This window comes from Ruditapes philippinarum, unplaced genomic scaffold (genome assembly GCF_026571515.1).
Source record: "Ruditapes philippinarum isolate M1 unplaced genomic scaffold, ASM2657151v2 ctg1365_1_1_1_1, whole genome shotgun sequence".
Lineage (NCBI taxonomy): Eukaryota > Metazoa > Mollusca > Bivalvia > Venerida > Veneridae > Ruditapes > Ruditapes philippinarum.
Window position 1 is genome coordinate 1 of NW_026865458.1, and position 25,234 is coordinate 25,234.

The following is a 25,234-nucleotide window of genomic DNA, read 5'->3' on the forward strand; positions in this document are numbered from 1 at the left end:
TTTTGACGGACCTTTACGTCATCGTTTTCTGCGTAAATTTTTCTTGACCATTCAGTGTTTTTTTCAAGAAGAACAGGTGTTATTAAAAATTAGCATAACTAGCCCCAATGTACATAAGAACTCCTGACTGGCTGCTAGTAGTCGCCACCTGCGGATGAAAATCACAATAAATAATGTTTAGATGCAAAGTGAGATAATAACATGATTAGCGAATTGGTACGTGTTTTCCTCTTTAATTACTGTGTAAATGTCGGGATGGTTGTACCATAGACTGTATGATTGCTGTCCCTCAAAGTCCGTGGACAATCGTATAATGTTCATTGCAAAGTTTGTCAGAAAGCTAAGTAACAAAGATATGTTAGGCTACATGGGTTGCTCTTGACTTTGTGCACATTCACAATTAGGGCTATTAAAATTAAATAATAATAAACTTGGCTGTTAAATTTAATATAAAATGTGTTTTCTTTTTTCTCATGACATTTAGTGAACGTAAAGTTATGATTAGCTCGTGTTTTTCAAAACCCCACACAATTTATTGTCATGAACTTCATGTGATGTAATTAATTTATTCGTGATTGTAATTAATTTATTCGTGTTTTTTTTTTAAGTATTATTGTTATTTCTAACGAATTGAATGTGCATACATTATGTATTAAAGTTAAAGGGTCGGATGTAACCCTTTTTTTGCACAGAACAGTATCCCGCATCGGATCAGCAACCTACCCTTTTTAAAGGCACATGTTGACTCGGAAACGAATAAATTTTTACTCCTTTAAAAGGACAAACATCAGTGAAAATAACATTTAAATAATGGTTTAGAGTATGAAAGATGTTCGTTACCCGAAAAAAGAAGCCCTACTTGTGATATTATATTAAAGCGAAAAAAGTATTTTGACTTTCATACAAAATAGTAATTCACAATATATGTACATGTACTAACTGGGAAAAATGATTATTCGGATAATTTGCCAATGAGTAACTTTTAGAAACCTTTAAAACTCATTAAATTAAAAGTACACACAAAATAAACTATTGTGAAAACAAAAGCATTTTGTAGCATAGTGGGCCTTTACAAAAACAAACCAAACAGATTTATTCTCTATATATTTTATATGTATAAGGTCTTCCGTTTTATTTTTAGAAATTCAGATTAAGTTGTATTATTATTTGTTTTAGTATGCTAATATTAAACAACAACAACAAAAACAATTAATGGTTGTCTCCTTAAAGAGTACATAATTTACTTACATTTTAGGTTCCATCCATTTATTTAAAGTTTACTTATCCGAAAGCATAATTAATTTATAAAGCAAGTCAAAAGGACATCTGAATATAACAAAGTAAAACGACTTCGGAAGTTGGACAATTAAATTTCAAGTGTTTTTTTTTTTAAGGCGGAACAATCAGCCATGATTGTTTCTTTCTCTTTGACAAATGAGCATCGTGCAAAAAGTTCACTACTAGCTTGAGTTTTTTCAGTACCTGGCATCTCATGAACATTTGTATTTCTATTTTTTATTTATTTCATAGGCTACTCAGTTATTCAGGTTATTCAGTTATATGAAGAAAGAAGAGATGTATAAATGCGAGGTTCTTGAAAAAAAATCTGTCTTTGAGCTCTGATTTTTAATCAATTATCTCTATTGCAGACATTTAAACTTAAATTAATGGACTTAAATTTTTTCCAGGAAGTATTTTCTTAAAATAAGGAAGGGAAAAAAAGAAATGAAAAAAATCACAGGGTCATAATTATGTCAGCTAAAGGAAGTTCATCTCCGTCACATGTGTAAGAAGAGGCGTTTTCGGAGTGAATAAGGTGGTTATGAATCTAATCATCCTAAATTTGCCCGGAAAATCTCGATTTAAATGTATAAATGTGTACATGTATTTCATTTTCTTCAAATAATGACTGTTTTTGTAGAATTTCCCGATGACTTTATTACCACATTGACAAGCCAATTGAACAAATGAACCACTAGAATTTTATATGCACGCTTGATCCCCTCTAAAACTGTAAGTGTAAGGTAACATGTGATTCCGGTTCTTTTTTTTTTTCGAGAATCCGATTTTACAAAATTTATTAGGTATGGCTTAAAGTTTCATAATGATTAAATCAAATAAAACAACATCAAAAATAACAAAATATTTGCAGAAATATCAAAATCATTAATAACTTTTCAAATAATATTGATATTCGAATTCTGTTAACGCTAATGATGACGACGCAAGTACATCTTTCATGACCATGTTCAATAAAACCTAATCTCGAACACTTTCATTTAAGCTGTATAAAATTCATGAATACGGACATAATTCCGCAAGTAGCGGTTTAATTGTATATTTTTTTATAGTAATTTATTATGTTTATATTGGACTGAAACTGGAACGTTATACCAGTCATGAACAAGGTCTCGCACTTTTATTTCATGTATTTTACTGGGGGCAGCACGAAATACCCAAATATACCCAAATACACCCAATTATACCCAAATATTGCCTAAATATACCCAAATATTGCCCAATTATACTAAAAATAAATGTTTTATCCTAAAAAAGTGCTGTTTTTTTATCATGTATACAATATACACTTTCACTAAGATATAATGAACCATACCCAAATTTCCCTATCATTGTGTTTTGAACCAAAATACAGTCTATATGTACACCATTAAAGCTTTTTTTTAAATAACATAGACACTTGTATATGATATTGCGATCTTTCAATTATGAAAACACATATATGTTTATCAAATGTTATCTTATGTCCCACAAAATATGTGAAAAATGATGGAAGCAAAATATGTACCCAAGACTGTCTGATAAAGATATGGTTCCAAAATCTTCTACGCAGTGCCAGATGTTATTTCGGTATGGGTAGCAAAACAAAATCTGGCACTGCTGGAACTTAAAATTAGTAGTGTTCAACCAAAACTATTCAAAGGACAGATAACTCTGGCTGGGTCGACTATTCGGAATAACTCGACAGTTACGAGCTAGGACAGACGCATTTTGTAAACAAATGCCAGTGCAAAGGATAGTCTTACAGAGAAGTAATAAAAATAAGAGTTTACGGTATGCATTCTTATTCGTTTTAATGAATTATTATGTTTTTTAAAATCTACCATAATCTAGTAGCCATAAGCCTTCCCACCTACATTAAAACTCCATCTAGGCAATTTCCTGCCTATAACACTTGCGAGAGGGGTTGGCAGTACTCAGAGATAGATAGATAGATAGATAGATTAAATTGTGTGTTTTCTTGAAATAACTTTATAATGCAAACTAGTCAAATCGACCCCAAGTCAGATCGGCCCCAAAATTAGTCAATTCGGCCTCAAAATTAGTCAAATCGGCCACAGAACAATTTTAAAAAGTCAAATCGGCCCCAAAACTAGTCAAATCGGCCCCAAAACTAGTCAATTAGGCCTCACAACTAGTCAAATCGGCCCTAAAGTTATTTTTATGAAAAATCCTATTTTTGTTAAAATAATGTTATTCGCCAAAAATTACAAGGTTATTAACTGAGAATTGTACTTTAACATAAATGTACCAATTAAAAATAATTCATTACAAAATTGAGACAGTTTTGATGCTAGTGATAATTGTTATTAATGTAATTATGCAGGTGTGCTATGGTTGTTGATTGATTTCTACATTAAATTGCAATTAAATATCTGAACATTTAAAGGTCGGTCTACGTTTTGAAGATAAATAATTATGTGAAAAACAAACAATTATCACATGTCTTTAATTAATTCAGTTATTGTCTCAAATAATCATGCGTTGAATTCAGCTTTTTTAACAAACAATTTTGCGTGAAGTGAATTTAATCAGTTATGTATAAAAAGGTTGATTTTTTTAGCAACAGTCAAAAATGTATTTTACTAATTTTCTAAATGCATTTTTTTAAAAGAGTAGTTTTTAATTTAAATTATAGTTTATTGATAATAATAAATAGAGATGCAATGCTACTGGATTAACGAATGATTGATGCAATTAAAGATAAGAAAACGAATAATGAATTAAGAAAAAAAATGGGGCCGATCTGACTTGAGGCCGATTTCACTTGGGGCCGATTTGACAATTTTGGGGCCGATCTGACTTTGGGGCCGATTTGACTGTAATTCCTTTATAATAAATGCTGCTAGGTAAGAAAGTGAAATTTGAATCAAATTGGTCAGACACTTGTTTGGAAAATTATGTTTCTACATCGGCGCACTCACACTTGATTATAACAGGACAAAAGAAAGAGATATATACACAAAGTCTGGCCAGCTACATTTCGCTTCTTCAACCCAAACCTCTCCGGTTACCATGCCCGCCGCCGGCACAGCCTTGGATATCACTAGTGGGTATTTGTAGCTGGGCCCCTTATGGCGGATTAGAATGTGAGGGATGATAACCCCTGCTTGAAGGATACCAAGTCAGGGGCCTCTGCAATGGAGGCAGGTAGGCTGTGGCTGAACGATGGAAGAAGGAGTTCTTGTAGTATGATGTGGATGGTAGATAAAACTTCTTGGAGTGGTCACTTCTAGTGCGACTCGGGGCAGGGGTGAGGTAATGGCTGACTGGTATGTCCACAAGGTCATTGGTGATCTTGAACATCATGGCCAGCTGGGCTTTGGTCGGTTGTGACTCTAATGTCTCCCAACCCAAGTGTTAGTTCATGGAGTATACGCTGCTGGTGTTGTGGTAACGATTCGTCACATATCTTGCAGCTCTCCTCTGGACCATCTCGTGCTTGCTTGTAAGGTCCTTGGTATAAGGGTTCCAGACGGTGGAGCAATATTCAAGGCCTGGTCGCACGAGTGACATGTAAGCTGTGCTCTTGACCTGTTCATTGCTGATGTGCAGGTTGCGTCGAAGGAAGCCGAGTGTACTATTGCACAATCTTCACTATCTTGTCAACGTGTTGGTTCCAGGAGAGGTGTTCAGACATATGGACTCCGAGGTACTTGGTTGTTGAGTTTATCTCGAGTGTGTGGCCCTTCAAGGAGTATGGGTATATGATGGGGTTTCTCTTCCTGTGGACCCTGATTATGCTGCACTTCTCTGGGTGGAAAATCATGCCCCAGCATTTCTCCCACAATGCCAGCTTCTTCAGGTCATCCTGTAAAATGTGTTTGCCAGTTCAAAGGTGCTAGTTGTATTGATATCTTAAATTGACAGATTGAAATCGGGATCAACAAGATGAAATTGTAATGCGATTCTCCTAGGCTAATTAATTCAGCATGAACAGTTTGAGAAAGCCATGTTTTGACCCATAATTCCACCGACTGTTTTATGCCCCCTTCCACTCACAGGGCCACAGGTAGAATCTACTTGAAACAAACTATATTTTTAATGTTCTATATGGGCTTTATATTATAATAAAACTTATTTATTATAGTATAGCATAGCCAATAATATAGAACATTAAAAATAGTTTGTTACTTATTATAGTGGCGGCAATCTCAAATTTGGTACAATGTACTTTGCATAGGAACTTGAGAACGGGACGGCAGATTGCGACGCATATTTTCGATCGTGTAACGGTTTTTAAAAACGTTTCTGCTATATCTAAATATTTCTTAGTATTATCTGAGTATATGGCATCAAAAAATATATTATGAATTGAACCCAATCTGTCTCTTTTAAATTTGGTCAAATTTTAAGGTATTATAAAAAAGACAAGGAGTGACATCTGCCATTCTCCGCAACGTTTTCGGCATGAGTTTTCCCCCTTTGGCTACATTTGATTACTATTTTTTCAGAATTTTGTTCCCATTATTTTTGTCAACTATCAGGTATCATCCGGGTATAACGATCACGGTTTATTGTTTACACGTGTTGACATGTATAGGCAGCATTATAATGGGGGTATTCATGTTTTGATTTATTAACATGGAGAAAACAGACACTCTAGTAATATGGTCCAACTGATTTGCCTGACTAAAAAAAAGAGGAATATTAATACATGATCCATAGATAAATATTTTAGGCACTCATCTGGTATTCATTACTAGGAAATGTGAAAGTTTCCCATGTATTGAGTGACATAAAGAGAGTACTAGAAAAATTAAAACAAAAATCAAGCATATCTTACGCCGAACATTGCAGTAAATGGCGGATGTCACTCCTTTTCCTTTCAATATACCATAAATTAGATTGATTTCTAAATATATAAGCAGATTATATTAAGTTGAGATCAGATAATTAAAGACCACCCACTCGCATAATATGAAAAGATATTCAAAGGTTGGACAAACAATATGTAAAGCCAGTACAGATTCTGATTTATGTGCCGCAATATGCGGTCCTGTTCTAGAGTTCCTATGGGTACTTAGGTTTCATGTTTGATAGAGAATGAAAATTTCTAATACCTTTTCTTTTTTGTTTGATTAAACCTTTACTGCTTTACTTGTAGAAACTTTTCAAACACAGATTAGCTCACTTCAATATGTTAGGTTTTTACTGGTACTATTAATTATAAACAAAGCATAATAGTATCATGCAGTATTGAAAATTTTTATTACCCAGATATGCCCAGTATTTCCCAGAAAAACCCGGGTTTTCCCAGTATTACCCGCTGGACAATCCTCATAAAACCTGGGGTTTTGCCAACCTTGCTGAGGGTCTATGATATCATATGGCACTTAACGTTTATTGGAAAATATTCAAATATTAATATCATACATGAATGAGATTTTTCTTCTATTTAATAAGTGATCCTTTTCCCAAACTGTTTGTCAAAAATTTATTTCTGAAGATCCAATTTAAATATCATTTTTTAAACTATTTTTAATGTCTGCCATTTTGGGTAATTTCAGAGATGGTTACTATGGTATCACTGTAATCCCCAAAAATGTAAGTATGGACAGATAAATGGGTCAAAATCTTCAAGTTAAGTTGTTTAACTCTCACAATGTTCAGCTAGCTTGCTATAAAATTCAAACTAAATGAAGAGAGGATATGTCAGTATATGTGATTATGATATATTTTAATTGACTGTGTAAAAACAATTAAGGAAAATAGCAGTCAATTATAACAATTTTATAAAATAGTTTTCTTGCCACAAATACATTCATTAATATTTACATAACTAGTGTACCAGTCTTAAAAATATTAGCACCATTGTGTGTTGCTTTTACTAGCAGTTGCAGAATACCATAATATCATAGATTACCTGTGTTTGCCAAAGTTATTTTCAAATGTTTAACTTAACACATGTTGTCTGTGTCACTTTTTGTTTACACTCTATGATTAAGTCTTCATTTGGCAGGAGGTAGTACTTGTTAAGTCACCACAACCATGTATCATACAAGTACCTAATCTCACGCACAACCTATTTTCAAACCATTCATTCATGAACTGTTTATTTTTTAAAAGGACCCGGTGTTTATTGGCTTGTAAAACTATCACAAAGCAACATTGGCTACCTGGAATAGACCTTCGGGTCTAGATCAGGTATATATATGTATATACTTACTTACCTTCTGATGCTAAGTAATCCTTGCAATGTTAACTTAACGGTTAAAAAACCCCAGTGAATTTGATATTTTACAGTGTTTGTGCTATAAATGAAACAAGGAAAATGATTGCAGCTAACTTAAGGTCTCACTTAACTAGGCTAACAAATTGAGCCTGCCAGCAGTCAAAGAGACATCTGAATAATTATTGGACCTAGGCTAATTAATTGTCTTTACCTAAGTTCAACCACTAACTTCATTTTTATGTACCAAGGATGCCTTGGTTTTTGGGAGCCCTCCTACTTGTTGCCGCATGGCTCCATGATGGCTCCTAGTAGTGAAGTGAGCAAAAATAGATATATGTGTACAAATTCTCAAAATACTATTTGCAAATTGAAGATCAAAAGACACGAATAATTTTATTTTAATCATTTTGCTATGGTAATGACCTTTCAGTTAGCCATGGTTTATTATCATATGTAAGCATAACATGGTATCTCCTCCCTTGCTTTATTTGCCAGTCTCATATGGTCCTTGACTGTCCCAGGAGACTTGAGAATAGTAGCTATGACTATCTTGCTGCTCTGCCGTTCCTGATTTCAAAACAGAAAAACATTTCTGTTGATTTTGTAACAATTCAATTTTGTAGGCTTGAAAGACAGGCACAGATAGGACTTGCAACATTATTTTATTATCAGTTTTCACAGAATTGATTATTTTATAACAGTTCCACCAAATACAAAATGTGGTTGATAGAGGTTGATAAATAAACTGTATAAATTTAGATCAATGATACTCAAAATATGCTGACCCTTGAATATTTTGGTTTGATCCTTAAATTTTTTTTTAATTTTGTGTGGCAGATCATTGACCCTTAAGTTTCAGGGTCTACTGAACATCCTGATTTTTAAGAGTTATTTCCCTTTATAAATTTTGAAATAAGTAAAATATTTTAGCTTTAATGTTATTTCAAGAATTTTCATTTGAAGAATTAGTTAGAATAAGTATCATATTTTAGATTTATTGTTATTCCTTTTAAATTTAAAATTAGAAAATGTAAGTAAAGTATTCTATCTTTATGGTTATTTCAAGAATTATTTCCCTTTTGATTTAAAATAAGTGAAATATTTTAGGTTAATTGTTATGTCAAGAATTATTTCCCTTTTAAATTTAAAATAAGTATCATATTTTATCTTTATTGGTATATTTCAAGAATTATTTACCTTTTAATTTAACCCATTACTTCATGAGCATTTTGTGAAAAATGGCTGTTTTCATTGAAAAGTCTCCCGTTACAAGTTCAAATTGCTATAATACTATAAAAACTGCTTCAACACTTATCAAACTTGGCACAAATGTTGACTGGACCATTGCCCTTGCAACAACATGCTCAGGCTTAAATTTTCTGTTACCATGGCAACGAGGGGACATCTCAAAATTGCCAAAAATCACTATTTTGCGTTGATTTTTTCCATCTAAATTGATTTCAAATTGCTGCAACTTCTCAATGGATTGAGATACAGTCAAATGCTTTTTACCGTTGGTTACACGTTACCTTATGATCAATCTGGGGTCATTTATAGCCTCTCACAAGTCCAAATTTTTCTTGGCGATGAGGGGGACTCCGCCCCCCTTCAAACCCCCAAACAGAAGGGGGCCATCCCCCTTCTGGCAACCCCCTGATGTATCTTTTGGTTGGGGGGCTGCGCCGAAAAAGAGGTCACTTTTTTGAACAACATTTCTCAAACAAAAACAAGTGTTGGGGGCCTAAATAAGGCATTTTTTCACCATTTGAGACAACAAAAAGGGAGGGGGTGAAAAAGGCATTAAAAGGCGTGTATATGACGTAATGGGTTAAAATAAGTGCAGTGTTTTTTCTCACATTATTGTGAAGAGGCCTTAGCCTCTTGGTTTTGGAAAAAATTATTGCTAAAATTGCTGATTTGGGAAGTAAAAAAGCTGGTTTAAGTTCAAATTTTTGGGAAAACTGCATGATTTCAAAGAAAATTTCAATTGGGAAGAGGCCTTTTTTCGGAGTCTGTTATATAAGTAGTAAAGTCACTGAAGTGAAATATTTTAGCTCAATTGTTTGTATTACTTTTCACTCAAACTATAATTATTGTTCTTTATCATCACAGTGATATGCAATATTTGGACATGAAGAATTGTTAAATTACAAAACATTTTTATTGTAATCATACGGGTTTATAAAATTATTGTAGGACACTTTCACCTTTTAGATCCATTAAGTGTATTAAAATTATATAATGGTATGTACAATGTCATATGTATGTAGATGTATGTTATGTAAGTTTGTATTTGAAGCTACATACATGTTCTGTATTTCTATGCCCTATTAAGGTTCAATGAGGCTGTGTCTTTGTACCCCTTTAATTTAGATATTTTTTAACCTCATGTAGACATGTGAGGGCTTATATAAGCTAAAACAACAAGGCTAAACATTTCCTTATTAGGTAACTGGTAATTTCCAACTTGCATTGAATGCAGTCTTATAATGGCTTTAAAAGTAAATGAATACTATTTTAATAAAATTGAACTGATCATATTAAATGGTCTTATAAAATAGTTAAGAAAATAGCATTTTTCTACATTACATGATTAGAAATATTAAATCTGTCTTATTCTTTGCTCCATAATAAATGTTTGGCCTTATGTTTATCTATTTATAGATTGACCTCAATTGAATGGTACCCAGCTCAAGCTATCTACTTACTTAAAGCCATTTATGGGTAGAAAACTTAATAGAACAGGTGATCAGTACAGGTGAACTAATGATAATTCTCGTGATCTGAAACGTGACTAAAACCAATACCGGTGTAGCTATAGATGTATTAAACAGTAAGTTAAAAACTGTGCCGCTGATATTGCAGGGTATTGACAGAATGTTTTATTGAAGATTCCATGTTGTATCTTACTGGGAAATTTTTGAAAAAGGTGTGGCAGTATAAAGTGTTTAGGCACTACAGTTAAGGTAAGTTTCTCATTATTTGGAAACATACAGTGTTTTGTGTTTGTTTAAATAAGGAAGGTTGAAGATTCAGCATCAGATATTGGCAGTAATTAGGAAGTCATATTTTAGCACAGGTGAAGGGTTTTGGGTTGTAGAGGGGGAACAGGGGTATAGTGTAAGTCATGGCCATGCGACGTTCACCAGTGATTTTATCATAATAGGATTCATTGATCAGCTTATTTAAAGCTGAAATCCTCCAGATTAGTCCAAATACATTTCAAGAAAATCAAAGTGAACAAGAGTTTACCTAATTCATTTTACACAAGAACTGCTGTAAAAAAATCTAGGATTAGTGTACACTCGGACTGATCCAGAATAGTGACCCAAGGTCTCAGCTGGTCTTCATATTTAGCATTTCCAGGGGGCAGGGGGGGGGGGGGTGTATGTACAAAGATTTAATCCAGGGTCACTGTACACATAAGAACATTTATTTGGTCAATATACTTCAGAGTTTACAGTTCAGTTACATTTACAAATGTTATACAAAATGAGGATTCCATAGAATGCACCTGTACTGTGTCATATAATAACAAATCAAGATTAATGTCCTAAACCATTGTTTTCTTCTAACGTTCTTTTTATATTATCTCATCAATTTCAAAATTTATACTATAAATGTAATGTGAACATATTATGCCTCCTTTTTAATGATTTTCTGTATGATGTGTATTTGCACAGTTATGTACGATTGTATGATTTAGATTTACTAACAAATGGGGTTCCACATTTGTGGACCTGAAGCTGAAAAAAAAAGAAAAAAAAAGATTAAGGTCCAGTGTTCACTTCAGTTTAAATTAAAAGATTCCAAGAATAGCCATAAATTCTGTTTTAATTAACGTTCTATTATAAATTTTGAAGAGCCAGTTCTTAATATCTTTAAACTGACTTTCTGTTGGCTTATTATTAATAGAGCCACTGTGAAGAATTTAGATTATATTCTGTATTGAGCTACCTTTAATATTCATTTAAAAAAACTACATATAAATGGTACTTGAAATCTACATTATAAAAGGAAAATAAAGTTGAGAATAAATTAACCAATTGTTTCATACAGGTATTTTAAAATTGATTGCAACTGAACTGCACTTTAAAAGTACATAAATATAAAACTAGGACACTAAGTTACGTAAACATTCATTTTTTTTTTTATCAATGTTTTGTAATGTTAAACATGATAGCGTTATCTTTAAGCTTGATACTTATTCTGTTAACTTAAAGCTGCAAATTACTATTTAAAGTTTTTCATTGGCCAAGGAATAAATCAAGATTTATAGCTAGTCAGGGTAGTAAAGTTTATGATATGTTATAAAGATTAAACGTTTCAATGATCACCTTCCTGTAAATGTGACCATTGTTTGACTCACTTCTCCTTCCCTTTCATATGATTAAGGCCAAGTATTATATCTATGTTTCAACAGGTATAAGTGTTGGACAATTGTTCTCCACCACTGGTGTTTGTTGTCCTTTATGGTTAGCCAATAACCGCTGGATTTTCTTAAATGAACTTGTCATCCATTTATGGAACTCAGTGTCATTTAGTCCTTTAGCAATTTACATGTAGAACATGTCAAGATAAATCAAAGTGCTGAATGCACTGAATGCGACGGACAATTGCAAGGCTTTTTCAGAAGAAAAAAACACAAAAGATGTAACAGAGACAATTTGTTCCATACAAGTACGAGATTTGTAGAGCAATCTATTTTAGGTGTCCCAATCTGATATCATTCAAATTTTTAACCAGGTTTTCCGAAGGAAAAAACTGGTTATTAGATTGAGGTATGTCGGCGGGCGGGCGGACGGGCGGGCGGGCAGGCGTAAACAATTTCTTCTGTGCAAAACTCCTCCTACATTTCTCAACGGATTTTGACCAAACTTTCACAGAAGCTTTGTCATCAAGTGCCCTGGAGCATATTGTCGGGGTTTTGCGATTAGATAATATTTGACCTAATTATGGCCCTTTGTTTTTTTTCCTTATATAAAATATATAGTGAACAATTTCTTCTGTGCGCAACTCCTCCTACATTTCTCAACGGATTTTGACCAAACTTTCTCAGAAGCTTTGTCATCAAGTGCCCTGTCACATATTGCCAGGGTTTTGCAATTGGTATATATTTGACCTAATTATGGCCCTTTGTTTTTTTTCCTTATGTAGAATATATAGTGAACAATTTCTTCTGTGCGCAACTCCTCCTACATTTCTCAACGGATTTTGACCAAACTTTCTTAGAAGCTTTGTTATCAAGTGCCTGGCACATATTGTCGGGGTTTTGTGATGGGATAATAATTTGACCGAATTATGGCCCTTTGTATATTTTTTCCTTATACAGAATATATAGAGAACAATTTCTTCTGTGCTCAACTCCTCCTACATTTCTCAACGGATTTTGACCAAACTTTCTTAGAAGCTTTGTTATCAAGTGCCTGGCACATATTGTCGGGGTTTTGTGATTGGATAATATTTGACCGAATTATGGCCCTTTGTATATTTTTTCCTTATACAGAATATATAGTGAACAATTTCTACAGTGCGCAACTTCTCCTACATTTCTCAATGGATTTTGACCAAACTTTCACAGAAGCTTTGTCATCAAGTGCCCTGGCGCTCACTAAATTCCCATGTTTCTTCCAAGACATCATTCAAGTATTTTTTTAAAATTATGAACATACTTTTCTTGATATCGCACAAAACACCACACGCCAATATTGTTGACAAAAGAAAATGACAAGAGACGCAAAAATTAAGCAAAAATGAAGTACTGTTTACCTTTCTAAAATATTTGGGAAAAAAAGGCGAATAGACAACATAAAATTTCTCAATCATTTTTGTTTGAGGAATATTAAAAAAGCCATAATTCCTCCTAAAAGTTCAATTAAAAACAAATGCCCCTTCATGACAAAGCTTCTGTGAAATATTTTGCTGAAAACCTGGTTGCATCGCATTGCGATGTTCCTTGTCTACTTTTAAGCAGAACATGTCCAAATTTTTAAATTCAGAATGAAATTTATGCCTCAAAATTCTAGTCAAACTTGTAAATCAGTGTAAAAAGAAAAAACTGTCAACAAAATATTTCTAAAATAAAACCATGCAAATAAACTTCAAGCATGCGAGAATGTTAATTAGAATTGCTTCGTGTTATATCATAGTTGGCATATAGACAATAAAATATAAGTCATTAGTATTTTAATTTTCATTTCTCTTGGATATGTCTCATTAAAAATATTTTTGGTTAAAAACATCAGCAATTAAAGGTGTATTTTTTAGATGTTTTTTTATTCATTTACAAGGTAAAGATGTAGAGGCCAGAGCACAGTCATCGTTTTAATTTTAATTTAAATGTCACTTTAGCACTACAGTGTTTAGTTGTCCCTTTCAATTTCACACTAAATTCCATTTTCAACTTGTTTGCTTCTTACAATTGTATAAAACTTCTTAAAGTATTGCATGTAAACAAAGTAAGTATCCGCTGATTTATTACATGTATAATGTGTACTACCTAATCGCTTGTCCGAAAGTCAGCACAGGTGATGTAGTGGTGATTGGGTAAAATCTATTTTTAGAATAGTGTTATCTATTATAATCTATCACAAATCACATTAGCTGATAGCAGGTTAACTCATATCGTGACCTAGAAAATTATGTAATTAATGCGTGAGATATTCTAGAATTGCTGAGTCATGAAAAACTTTTGATCTGTTAATAAAAATGGTATGTTTAATGGAGAAATATTTATTTCCTACTTATATTTTCTAGGAATTTTTGAGCTTACTCCTTAATTATAGCATAATTTGCTGTCCTACTTTTTCAACAGCGGTAAGTCGTTTCTGCAGTTATTTGCATATTGCGCAATAATACTACGGGGCCACAGCGTTTTTATCAATCAAATACTTTCATATTTTTACTTTAATAACTTAATTTGAAATTAAAAGGATAGATATGATATCCCGACAAAGTATGGGAGTTTCATAGGATCAAATTCATGAACTATTTCTTAGGCTGTTATTCGGTTGAGGACACTTGCACGATTGAAGCCGACAAAATCCCATGTGTAGATGACATAGCTCTGAACGCGCCTGAAGGCGTGTCCATTGCAAAAATTGGATTTGGTCAACCCTGAATCCAAGGTTATAAATATATCTAGGCTCAAACTCCGATCTCAGGAACATGTATTTGATTGGTCAGAAACTGCCACAGAATGTTCACTGACCAATGAAAATCCTGAGATTTGCGACAAAAAATCAGCAAAAAGTTTTATAACTTTGAGGCTTGGTCAGGCAGTGGCAAAGGCTAATCACTTTCATATCTTGCAGGTTAAGTGTTTAAATTGTTGTATTATTTTGAACTATCCAATAATACGATTAGTAGTTTCAATTTAGTAAGGTCCTACTGCATAAATGTAGCTAGTAGCATCCTTTCGCTAGATTTTAAGCTTAATTTGTTAGTTTAAGTAGCAACAATGTTATCATTATTTATTCTGAGCCATTGATTGACTTGAGTCAATTATGTTGATAGTTAAATTGTTCAGTAATCTACCAGGTAGTTATGTTAAGCATACTTTATTATTAGTAACATGTATTAGTTGACTGCATTGCTATAAAATAATTAAACTAGCTTTTAACCGGACTAACATTTAATCATGTATGACCCGATATTTAAATCTTCCCATACAGTATTTACGGGAGGAGTTACCATATTATTAAGTTACATTATTTTAAAGTATTTAGGCTTTATTATCATGGTATTCTTTAGATTTTGTGAAGTATTTACTCGCTTTTAAACATGATAGTAAGGGTGTTGAAAATTGAAATTTAATGTTAGATATAGTCAAAAGTAAATAGTTAAAATATGTGTACTAGGATGTGGTATGACTAAATGTGTTTATTTTTGGCTTGGTGGTAAAAGATATCATGATAACAAGTATTGTATTGCGAAATAATTCTCCTATGTTAAAAGAATACTTCACCTACAGGAAACACAGTCCCAGCTCTTAACTTAGAGATAAGGCGATATTACATGCTTAAGGTGAATCATCAGATTTCTTATTTTCTGGAAATTTTTCATAAAGTACATTTATAAAGTAAATGGATTGTTTAAATTGAACTACTCTTTCTTGTTTATTTCATGCCTGTTTATTTATGTACATGATGTGAATTACTTTAATTGTGTGGAGGACATAACATCAGGGGCAGATTTTATTTATTTCTAGCTCACCTGTCACAAAGTGACAGGGTGAGCTTTTGTGATCGCTTTTCGTCCGGCGTCCGTCCGTCCTCATAAACCACTAAGCCAATTTCATCCAAACTTCACAGGAATGTTCCTTTGGTGGTCACCTTTAAAAATTGTTCAAAGAATTTAATTCCATGCAGAACTCTGGTTGCCATGGCAACCGAAAGAAAAAACTTTAAATATCTTCTTTTAAAAATCATAAGAGCTAGTGCTTAGATTTTTGGCATGAAACATCTTCTAGTGAGTGTCTACCAAGTTTGTTCAAATAAAAGCCCTGGGGTCAAAATTGGCCCCGCCCCGGGGGGTCATTGATTTTCCCTATATGCATATAGTAAAAACTTAAAAAATCTTCTTTTAAAGAACCCAAAAAGCGAGAGCTAAAATATTTAGCATGAAACATGTTCTAATGGGTGTCTACCAAGTTTGTTCAAATAAAAGCCCTGGGGTCAAAATTGGCCCCGCCCCGGGGGGTCATTGATTTTCCCTATCTGCATATAGTAAAAACTTAAAAAATCTTCTTTTAAAGAACTCAAAGAGCTATGGCTAAGATATTGAGCATCAAACATGTTCTAATAGGTGTCTACCAAGTTTGTTCAAATAAAAGCCCTGGGGTCAAAATTGGCCCCGCCCCGGGGGGTCATTGTTTTTCCCTATATGCATATAGTAAAAACTTAAAAAATCTTCTTTTAAAGAACCAAAAGAGTTAGAGCTAAGATATTTAGCATGAAACATGTTCTAATAAGTGTCTACCAAGTTTATTCAAATAAAAGCCCTGGGGTCAAAATTGGCCCCACCCCGGGGGGTCATTGATTTTCCCTATATGCATATAGTAAAAACTTAAAAAATCTTCTTTTAAAGAACTCAAAGAGCTATGGCTAAGATATTTAGCATCAAACATGTTCTAATAGGTGTCTACCAAGTTAGTTCAAATAAAAGCCCTGGGGTCAAAATTGGCACCGCCCCAGGGGTCATTGATTTTCCTTATATATGTATAGCAAAAACTTAAAAAATCTTCTTTGAAAAAACCCAAATAGCTAGAGTTAAGATTTTAAGCATGAAACATCTTTTAGTGAGTGTCTACAAAGTTTGTTCAAATAAAAGACCTGGGGTCAAAATTGGCCCCGCCCCGGGGGTCATTGATTTTCTTTATATATGTAAAGCAAAAACTTAAAATCTTCTTTGAAAAAACCCAAATATCTAGAGTTTAGATATTAAGCATGAAACATGTTCTAGTAAGTGTCTACAAAGTTTGTTCAAATAAAAGCCCTGGGGTCAAAACTGGCCCGGCCCCAGGGGTGTCATTGTTTTTAACTATATGTGTATAGTAAAAACTTAAAAAAAATCTTCTTTTAAAAAGCCCAATGAGCTAGAGCTTAGATGTTTAGCATGAAACATCTTCTTATGGGTGTCTACCAAGTTTGTGCAAATAAAAGCCCTTGGGTTAAATTGACCCTGCAACGTTGGGGGGGGGGGGGTTGGGGGGGCCTATATACAGGTGAGCGACCTCAGGGCCATCATGGCCCTCTTGTTTACAAAAAATCATCACTGTGTACATGTATTCTGAGTGCAGTTAAGAAGGATATGTGACAGAACCAGATAAATGCTCTTTATGATACTGCATGTTTAATATAACATTACTTTTCATTTGATAATCATGATTATCATGTATTAGTCAAAATATATTGTCGTGCCAAAGCTTGATTCTGAGATATTTTCGTTCTGGGGCAGAATCTCGCTTTAACGTAGAGGCGAGATATTGCCCAGACACGAAAATAGCACAATATCGCATCGCACAGTACAATTAGTTGGACTAATCATGTATATACTGCTGAGGCTGTAAATATATAAAGAATTTTTTGTTTATCCTCAAATAAAATAATTATGCTGTATTATAGATTAGTTATAAATTATTGACAGGTTATATGGCTGTGTATGCCTCTACAGTTGTTTGCGATATAACCCAAGCCCATATAACATGTCAGATATCTTTATAATACCAGTTATTGCAAACATTTACTGTTTATATAAGACCATATAAGACCATATAACCAGACATAAATCTCTATAACAAATTTATGATACAGGTCGAAACTTACTTTAAGAGAAAAAAAATGAGATTTCTTCATTAATTGACAGCAGACATGTAGATACAATGTAAAACTATATAAAACGTTATGGTTATCCAACAAAAACGTGCAGTTTTATTAGTAATGATAAAGCTCTATACTGTTTGCTTTCTATTTAACTGTCAATTTTCATCTTGATATCCCAAAAAATGTTAATTGACTGTTCAAAAAGTAGGAGCATTAAAGAAATTTGGCAGGTAATAGTTAGAAATTAACAAGATTTAGATCATTAGATGCAAGGAATGCATTATATAGCCTGAAGCCCTGAAGCTGCGAATACTTTATAGTGATTATATACATGTAGGGGGTAGTTTGTGACAGATAATATTAGGACACTTAAATAGGACAATATTAAAAGCAATTAGATGTACTTATAGAATAAACATTGTACTTTTCAGTATCCATATGTAAAAAGGTATTCTGATAAATATTTTGTCAGTAAAAAAAGATAACCTGATGAAGGATATATATTACCAGGATCCCGTAGTTTAACTGACCTGGTGTTTTTGATGAGTTGTTCCACCCTTAATAACCTTTTAATTTATAGTAAACAAAGGTAGTGTGAAGAAGTTTTCAATAAATTACCAAATATCAGTGACAGTATCATGTGTATACATTTGATTTGTGGTGATATTTGATCAATATCAAATATTTATGATAGTGTTTCCTCCATGGATTATGATTATTGATGATGAGTTCAATACATGTTGTCACTAGTCTACATTGTAAGATGTGTAGAACAATATTTGCATTAAATTAGCCAGCAATTGTACATTTTTGAATTTTGAAATATTCGTTTGTGAGAAGTTGGGCATTTATATCTGTTGGAGTGATTTAGTATTTATTCTAATTTGAATCATACACTTTTACTGGATTTTATCATTTTTGTGTCGCCTTGAAAAGGTGACATATAGGGGTTACTTTTGTCGGCGGTGTCGGCGGCGGCGTCTGTGTCGGCGTCGTTGTTGGCGTCGTCGTCGGCGTCCCCTAAAGCTTGTCCGGAGCATAACTCAGTCACTATAAGTCTGATTGACTTCAAACTTGGTATGCATGCTTCTTTCAATAACCCAAAGTGCAGTGCACAAGGACTGGTACTCTGCAGTTCTTATTTTTTTAGTTATTGCCCTTTGTTAATTTTCATACTTTAATTTTGTCCGGGCCATTTCTCTTCAACTAAAAAAGCTATGGACTTGAAACTTCATAGGATGATAGATCTCATTATTAAGAAGTGCAGTGCACAAGAATCAGTACTCTGCACTTCCTTATTTTTGAGTTATTGCCCTTTGTTAATTTTCATACTTTATTTTTGTCCAGGCCATTTTTCCTAATGTATATAAGCCATGGAGTTGAAACTTCATAGGATGATAGGTCTCATTTAGAAGAAGTGCAGTGCACAAGAACTGGTACTCTGCATTTCTTATTTTTTGAGTTATTGCCCTTTGTTTATTTTCATACTTTAATTTTGTCCGGGCCATTTCTCCTTAAGTATAAAAGCTATGGACTTGAAACTTCATAGGATGATAGATCTCATTATTAAGAGGTGCAGTGCACAAGAATCGGTACTCAGCATTTCTTAATTTTTGAGTTATGGCCCTTTGTTAATTTTCATACTTAATTTTTGTCCAGGACATTTCTCCGAAAGTATAAAAGTTATGGACTTGAAACTTCATAGGATGATAGATCTCATTAAAAAGAAGTGCAGTGCATATTCTAAGAACTGATACTCTGCATTTCTTATTTTTGAGTTATTGCCCTTTGTTTATTTTCTTACTTTATTTTTGTCCTGGTCATTTCTCCTCAAGTATGAAAGCTATGGACTTGAAACATCATAGAATGATAGATCTTATTGATAAGAAGTGCAGTGTACAGAAACTGCTGCTCTGCACTTATTATTTTTTTTAGTTATTGCCCTTTGTTATTTTCATATTTCATTTTTGTCCTGGCCATTTCCCCTAAACTACATTGTTCACAAGGCGACACATCCGACTCGCGGAGTTCTAGTTTAGGTACATATATGGAATTGAATAATAGCTCATACAAATTTGATAAATTTTTTAGTGGTGATCATATATTTATTAAAAAATAATATTGACATAAGATATTGGAAAAGTAAGGGAAATTGAAAAAATTGTCTCAGTTTGGAAATGATTCATTGAATAAATGAATGAGTGAATGAATGAATGAATAAATGAATAACAACAAAATAATTAAATATAATGTCTGATTCTTTTATTTTACTTTCAGATCAATCTTGCAGACACTAAAATAAACAGACAGGATATAGGAAACACCAGTTTCTAACATGTCGTCTGCTGGAGGGCAGTTTTTGCTGCTGCTATGGAAAAACTTTAAATTACAAGGTCGTAAAAAGGTGGTGACAGTGTTTGAGATTCTAGTACCAGTATTCTTTGCCCTTTTGTTGTTGTTGATTCGAAATTTGGCTGATTCAGAATACATTGACAATGACACTAAATGGGACAGTGCGTATCCGGAGTTGGGAGGAAATATTACGGGTAAAACGGTGATCTTCTACACGCCAAACACAACATTTACTGATGAGGTTATCCAGAGTATAATAGATTCCGGAAAAACGGCAGCCACTAATAGTAAGTTATTCCATATTTTCTATTTATCTTTCTAATTCGTTCAATTTCAGATTGAATAGACTGTGTATCGAGATTTTACCCTGTACTGGACTTGGGTAATTTTGCATTTGGAACAATCGCACTATGCTAATCTTTGGGTAAAATGCTTTTATTGCGATTTTTTTTTTTTAAATCTATAGCTCTGACTAAATAATGTCTAATTTGAATATGAGAATGTACAAACTTTGCTTCGGAAGCTGCATTACTTATTACTGGCCAAGTTAATGTTTTTTTCTTGGTAAAAACTGCCAGGTTTTGTTTGTTTAGTATTCATACTGTTATTACATATACTATATTGTGTAGAGTTTTAAAGAAAATCTTTTTTCTTTCCACTAAAATGTTGTTTATCTCACATTTAAATAGAGACTTTATAGCAATTCAAATATCAAATTTGAGCATAATATATCATTTAGAGATTTTAGTATCAAATTCAACTGTCACTTCTGGTTCCAGCACTATATTATAATATTAGTCCCCTTTGTTACTATTTATATATTTGTTACAATTTTAATAATAAAAAACAGTTGCAGGTTTTATCAGTCATACATTTACTTGTTTAAGAGTGCACAAATAAATGTGTTTTATTGGAAGGTACGCCCTTGTTATATTACAAGATAGCATATACTTAACATTTTGGAGCTACATTGTATACTTACTATAGGAGCATTTAAAAGTTTAAGGATATCTGTAGTTTCATAAAAGCACCCCAGGGTTTTGCCATATGCCAGGTGAATGGTCATTGAACATCTAGATCAAATAGATTATCACTTTAGGTATTTTAGGTATTTAGTCAGATTTATTTCCTTTTTTGGGTGATAAAATCTTATTGTGTTACCATCTTCATTATTCATGTATGGTGAATTGCCATTGATGAAAATTAAGTTTAAATAGATTTTAGGTGTTTGGTCATATTTATTTCCTCTTTGTTTGTGGTTCGATTCAATTGTTATACAAGTAGCCTTAACATTAACAATGGGATATAAGTAATATTTTATAAGGCCAAAAAAGATATATCTGTTTCTGGTAACAGAGAGAAGTTAGGTAATGACTTATTTTGTATATACTCGTAATGCTAATATATAAAAAATATAAAAAGTATACATTACACAATGTAATATATATTTTTAGCTTGACTTTTCGCCGAATAATAGAGCTAATGCAGTCACCCATTTGTCAAAGTCGACGTCCCTGTGGTTAAGTTTTTACGTGTAAGCTGGTATCTCCTTAACTACTGAAGGGAATGGATTGAAACTTCACACACTTGTTCTCTGTGATTATCTTACATGATAATGGCACAAGTTCCATTACTCTGATTTGCTTTTTTGCATATTTTTAAACTTAGAAATTCTGGTTAAATTCTTGGTTGAGTTATTGTGTGTCAACTGGTATCTTCATAACTACTAAAGGGTTTGTGCCTTTTTTTTGTGACAATTTTATGCACTCAAAATAATCAAGTAGTGATTTACTTGATAAAACTCAATATCTTTAATACAAATGGTTTGGAAAAAAAGGGGAAAAAAGCACTTTAAGTTTACATGTACTAAGGTCAGCAGTTATAAAAGAGGGTAGGAAGATAGGAGAGAGATAGGAAACAGAACTTTTATCTGACTTCCTATAATCAAGCTAGTTCATGTTGAAGTGATGTCAAAAGAGCTAGAACCTTGGAAGTTTCTAGAATAAGGCATTAGTACACGTGCCAACTTACAAGAGACATGTACTCTCACTAAGTAAGAGGTTTAAGTGAAGACATACTTAGAATGACCAACATGTGTTTGTAAACTTATAAGTTTAATAATTACCAGGAAATTTTGTTTCAATGATAAATTTCCTATGATACCAGTAATTATGAGTATGTACATGGGGTTTGACACAACGGGTATTTAGAGCTTGGCCAAGAGCCAGCATGCGGTTTGAAAGCATAATGTTCTGTAGGAACAAAAATAATGAAATTGTAAAAATGAACATTTAAAAAAAATAGCTTTAGTCATACAAGTATTTCTGTTCGCTATCAGTTTCTCTACTTGTAATAGGGTTTGTAAGGGAACAGCATGGATCCTGATCAGACTGCGCAGATGAGCAGGCTGGTCTGGATCCATGCTGGTGGCAAACCCATTATGTTGGTTTTGTCGTGACGCGGCTCAATTATATTAATGAAACTTGCAGCTCTTCCTGCTGCATCGTCAATATATGTCTGTAAAATGTTATTTGAAAATCGTGCATGTTTTTATTCACATGATAGAACAGCCTTATTGTACCCAAATCACTTATGAATGATTGGAGAATGGTTCTGATACAGCAATTGTTTGCTTGACTGGTTCCCACTTCCCACATTATCTTTTATGAAATGTAAAGTTTAAGATCTAGCACAGCTTGTTTAAAGTGCAAGAGTAATTATTATATTGATTAACTTATACGCAGTACTTGTAATGTTGATTTTAAGGTTTAAAAGTTGAATATGCAGCACATTACAGTTTGTAAAGTCATGAATTATTTACTTGAAATGATCGAATTCACTGTTGTTTTGTAATTTTCTTGTGTAATATCAATAAACATTAATAAAATATTAATATTTCAAAATTTAGCAAAGTTTTCTATATGCATTATGCTTATTTTGCTGCAGGAGTTTAATGATTGCAAAATAATTGCAAAATAATTGCAAAAGATGTATTTATTTTTCGTTGAAAATTTAACCAAAACTTGATCAAAAAAACATTTCTTATTACCTCTCTATATTTACGGTCCTGAGTATTAAATTAGGTACATGTATACCTTTCATTTGTGCTTCAGATTTGTAACATAACACCATAACATTTTTGAGGTACAGGGACTTAGATTATAGAAAAACAAAGCAATAAAAAAAAATGCACACTTGGAAATGGGGTTGTTGTTCCTTTGAAACTAGAAAGTCGTAAAATGCCATCGCAATGCTTGAATTTTCCAAGATTACCTTGAAATTGTTGCAAGATGCCAATTTAATCAAGACTTTGTGGGTTGATTAATATAAGAAGAAACCCATTTGAAACCCATTCGAAAAGGAAAAAAGAAATGTAAACATAATTATCAGAAAATACAATATTTTATTATAGAGACCGGGTTTGCCTCTGAACAAGCCCTTCTTGATGACTGGAACACAAATGATAATACGGAGCTTTGGGCTGCTGTTGTATTTACGTCCGATGTCACCACAAATCCACCAGATACACTTGATTATAAATTGCGTGTTACTCTGCGTAAAGGCCAAGAAGATGAAGATCGTTGGAGGACCGCCAATACTTACCAATTCTTCTCGACCTTCGGTTACCGTAACAATGAAAGTACAGGCGGAGAACCATGTATGTATTTTGCAGAATTACTTTGACCTAATTTATGTCTTCCTATTTCATATTGTTTGATATTTGAATGTTAGTTTCTCTGTATTATTCATTGTGCTTAAAATTTAGAAACGTTTGATGTATCTTAGAGAAGTAATCACAAATCTATATTGTAATGTGTTCATATTCATAAAATCATATTGACAAATTTAACAAGTATTTGTATTGATGTAAAAAGGAAATAAGAATATAATTATCATCAAGATGTTGATATGACCAAATGACTAATGACTTTACAATGTTCCTTGCATCAAAACAGATAAAATTAGCGTAATATGAATCAAAATATTGTCAGCCATTGGGGAAGAAAAAGGCATTGTTTGAAAGATCTTGTTTTGACGTGTCAAAAAAAGAAGAAATAAAGTGCTTATTATATACATGTATACCATGTGGGGTCTTCATCTAAAGACTGCCTTTAACTAAACTTTCATCTTATTTTTACAGACTATTACGAGACTGGGTTCCTAGCTCTACAATACTTCATAGACAAAGCTTTCATCGAGAAACACAGTGCAAATTCAATGGCTAACATTGAAGTTGGTGTGAAAAAGATGCTGTATCCACCTTTCTTACAAGATGTCCTGGCAACGGTTCTACAAACAAACTTACCACTCTTCCTGGTTCTCGGCTTTATTCTTAACGCTCTTCAAATGTCAATGAATATTGCATATGAAAAGGAAAAGAAACTGAAGGTTTGCATTGAGTTTTTAACCTGTACTTTTATGTGGTAAAACTTTAATATGTGTGTAGCATGTATATTATAAAAGACAGTCATGGAAGAACTGGGGACAGGTTATTATTTATATAATAAGTCTTTATTAACTTATAATAAGACTGATTATGAAAGCTTTTTATTGATCATGAATTGGTAAATTGACCAAATATTGTATATAATGCCACTAGTTTCCTCACCTTTGTATTGTTTGGTCAAGTATTGATGATTGTGTGGTCCCTAAATATATATCAGGTGCTTATATCTTGTTAATGAAGCTAATAGTAACTAATGAGAATGTAATAAACAAAATATATTGATTATATACAATGGAAGGATAGGAGTTGAATATACAACCATATAATATTTACATAAGACAGTTTTTTCCATATTTGCGTATTTGTAGGTGGGGATGGGGCCTCTGTGGCTGAGTGGTTAAGGACTGAAGGGGTCTGGCTTCAGTTCTCTTGCCCCTCATTGTTACAGGTTTGAATCATGTCAGGGACTTTGAATTTTGAATTTCTTCATGTGAGGAAGCTATCCAGCTATCTTAAGATACATTGGAGGTTCTACACAGGTTCATGCCCATGCCTTAGTTTGAGTAGAACCTATGACATTTTGTAAGCTAGCTTGAAAACTTTCTAAAATGAAAGAATTCAAAGTCACAGCCATTACTT

The 25,234-nt window shown here is 33.0% G+C and overlaps 1 protein-coding gene across 5 annotated transcripts in view; it reads left to right on the forward strand.

The window, feature by feature from the left end:
• Positions 1-2,960: 2,960 nt before the first annotated feature.
• The window catches only part of LOC132729113 (phospholipid-transporting ATPase ABCA3-like), a 64,147-nt gene continuing 41,873 nt past the window's right edge, over positions 2,961-25,234 (forward strand). Inside the window, exons 1-5 of one of the 5 annotated variants that reach the window (XM_060714853.1) lie at positions 2,970-3,072; positions 10,340-10,440; positions 20,074-20,435; positions 23,561-23,806; positions 24,290-24,537. In XM_060714853.1, the coding sequence (XP_060570836.1) occupies positions 20,132-20,435; positions 23,561-23,806; positions 24,290-24,537 (798 nt within the window). In that variant the 5' untranslated portion in view covers positions 2,970-3,072; positions 10,340-10,440; positions 20,074-20,131. Of the gene's footprint in view, positions 3,073-10,222; positions 10,441-20,073; positions 20,436-23,560; positions 23,807-24,289; positions 24,538-25,234 lie in introns of those variants that run through there. The other 4 variants (XM_060714854.1, XR_009625570.1, XM_060714856.1 and 1 more) reach the window with 4 other exon arrangements.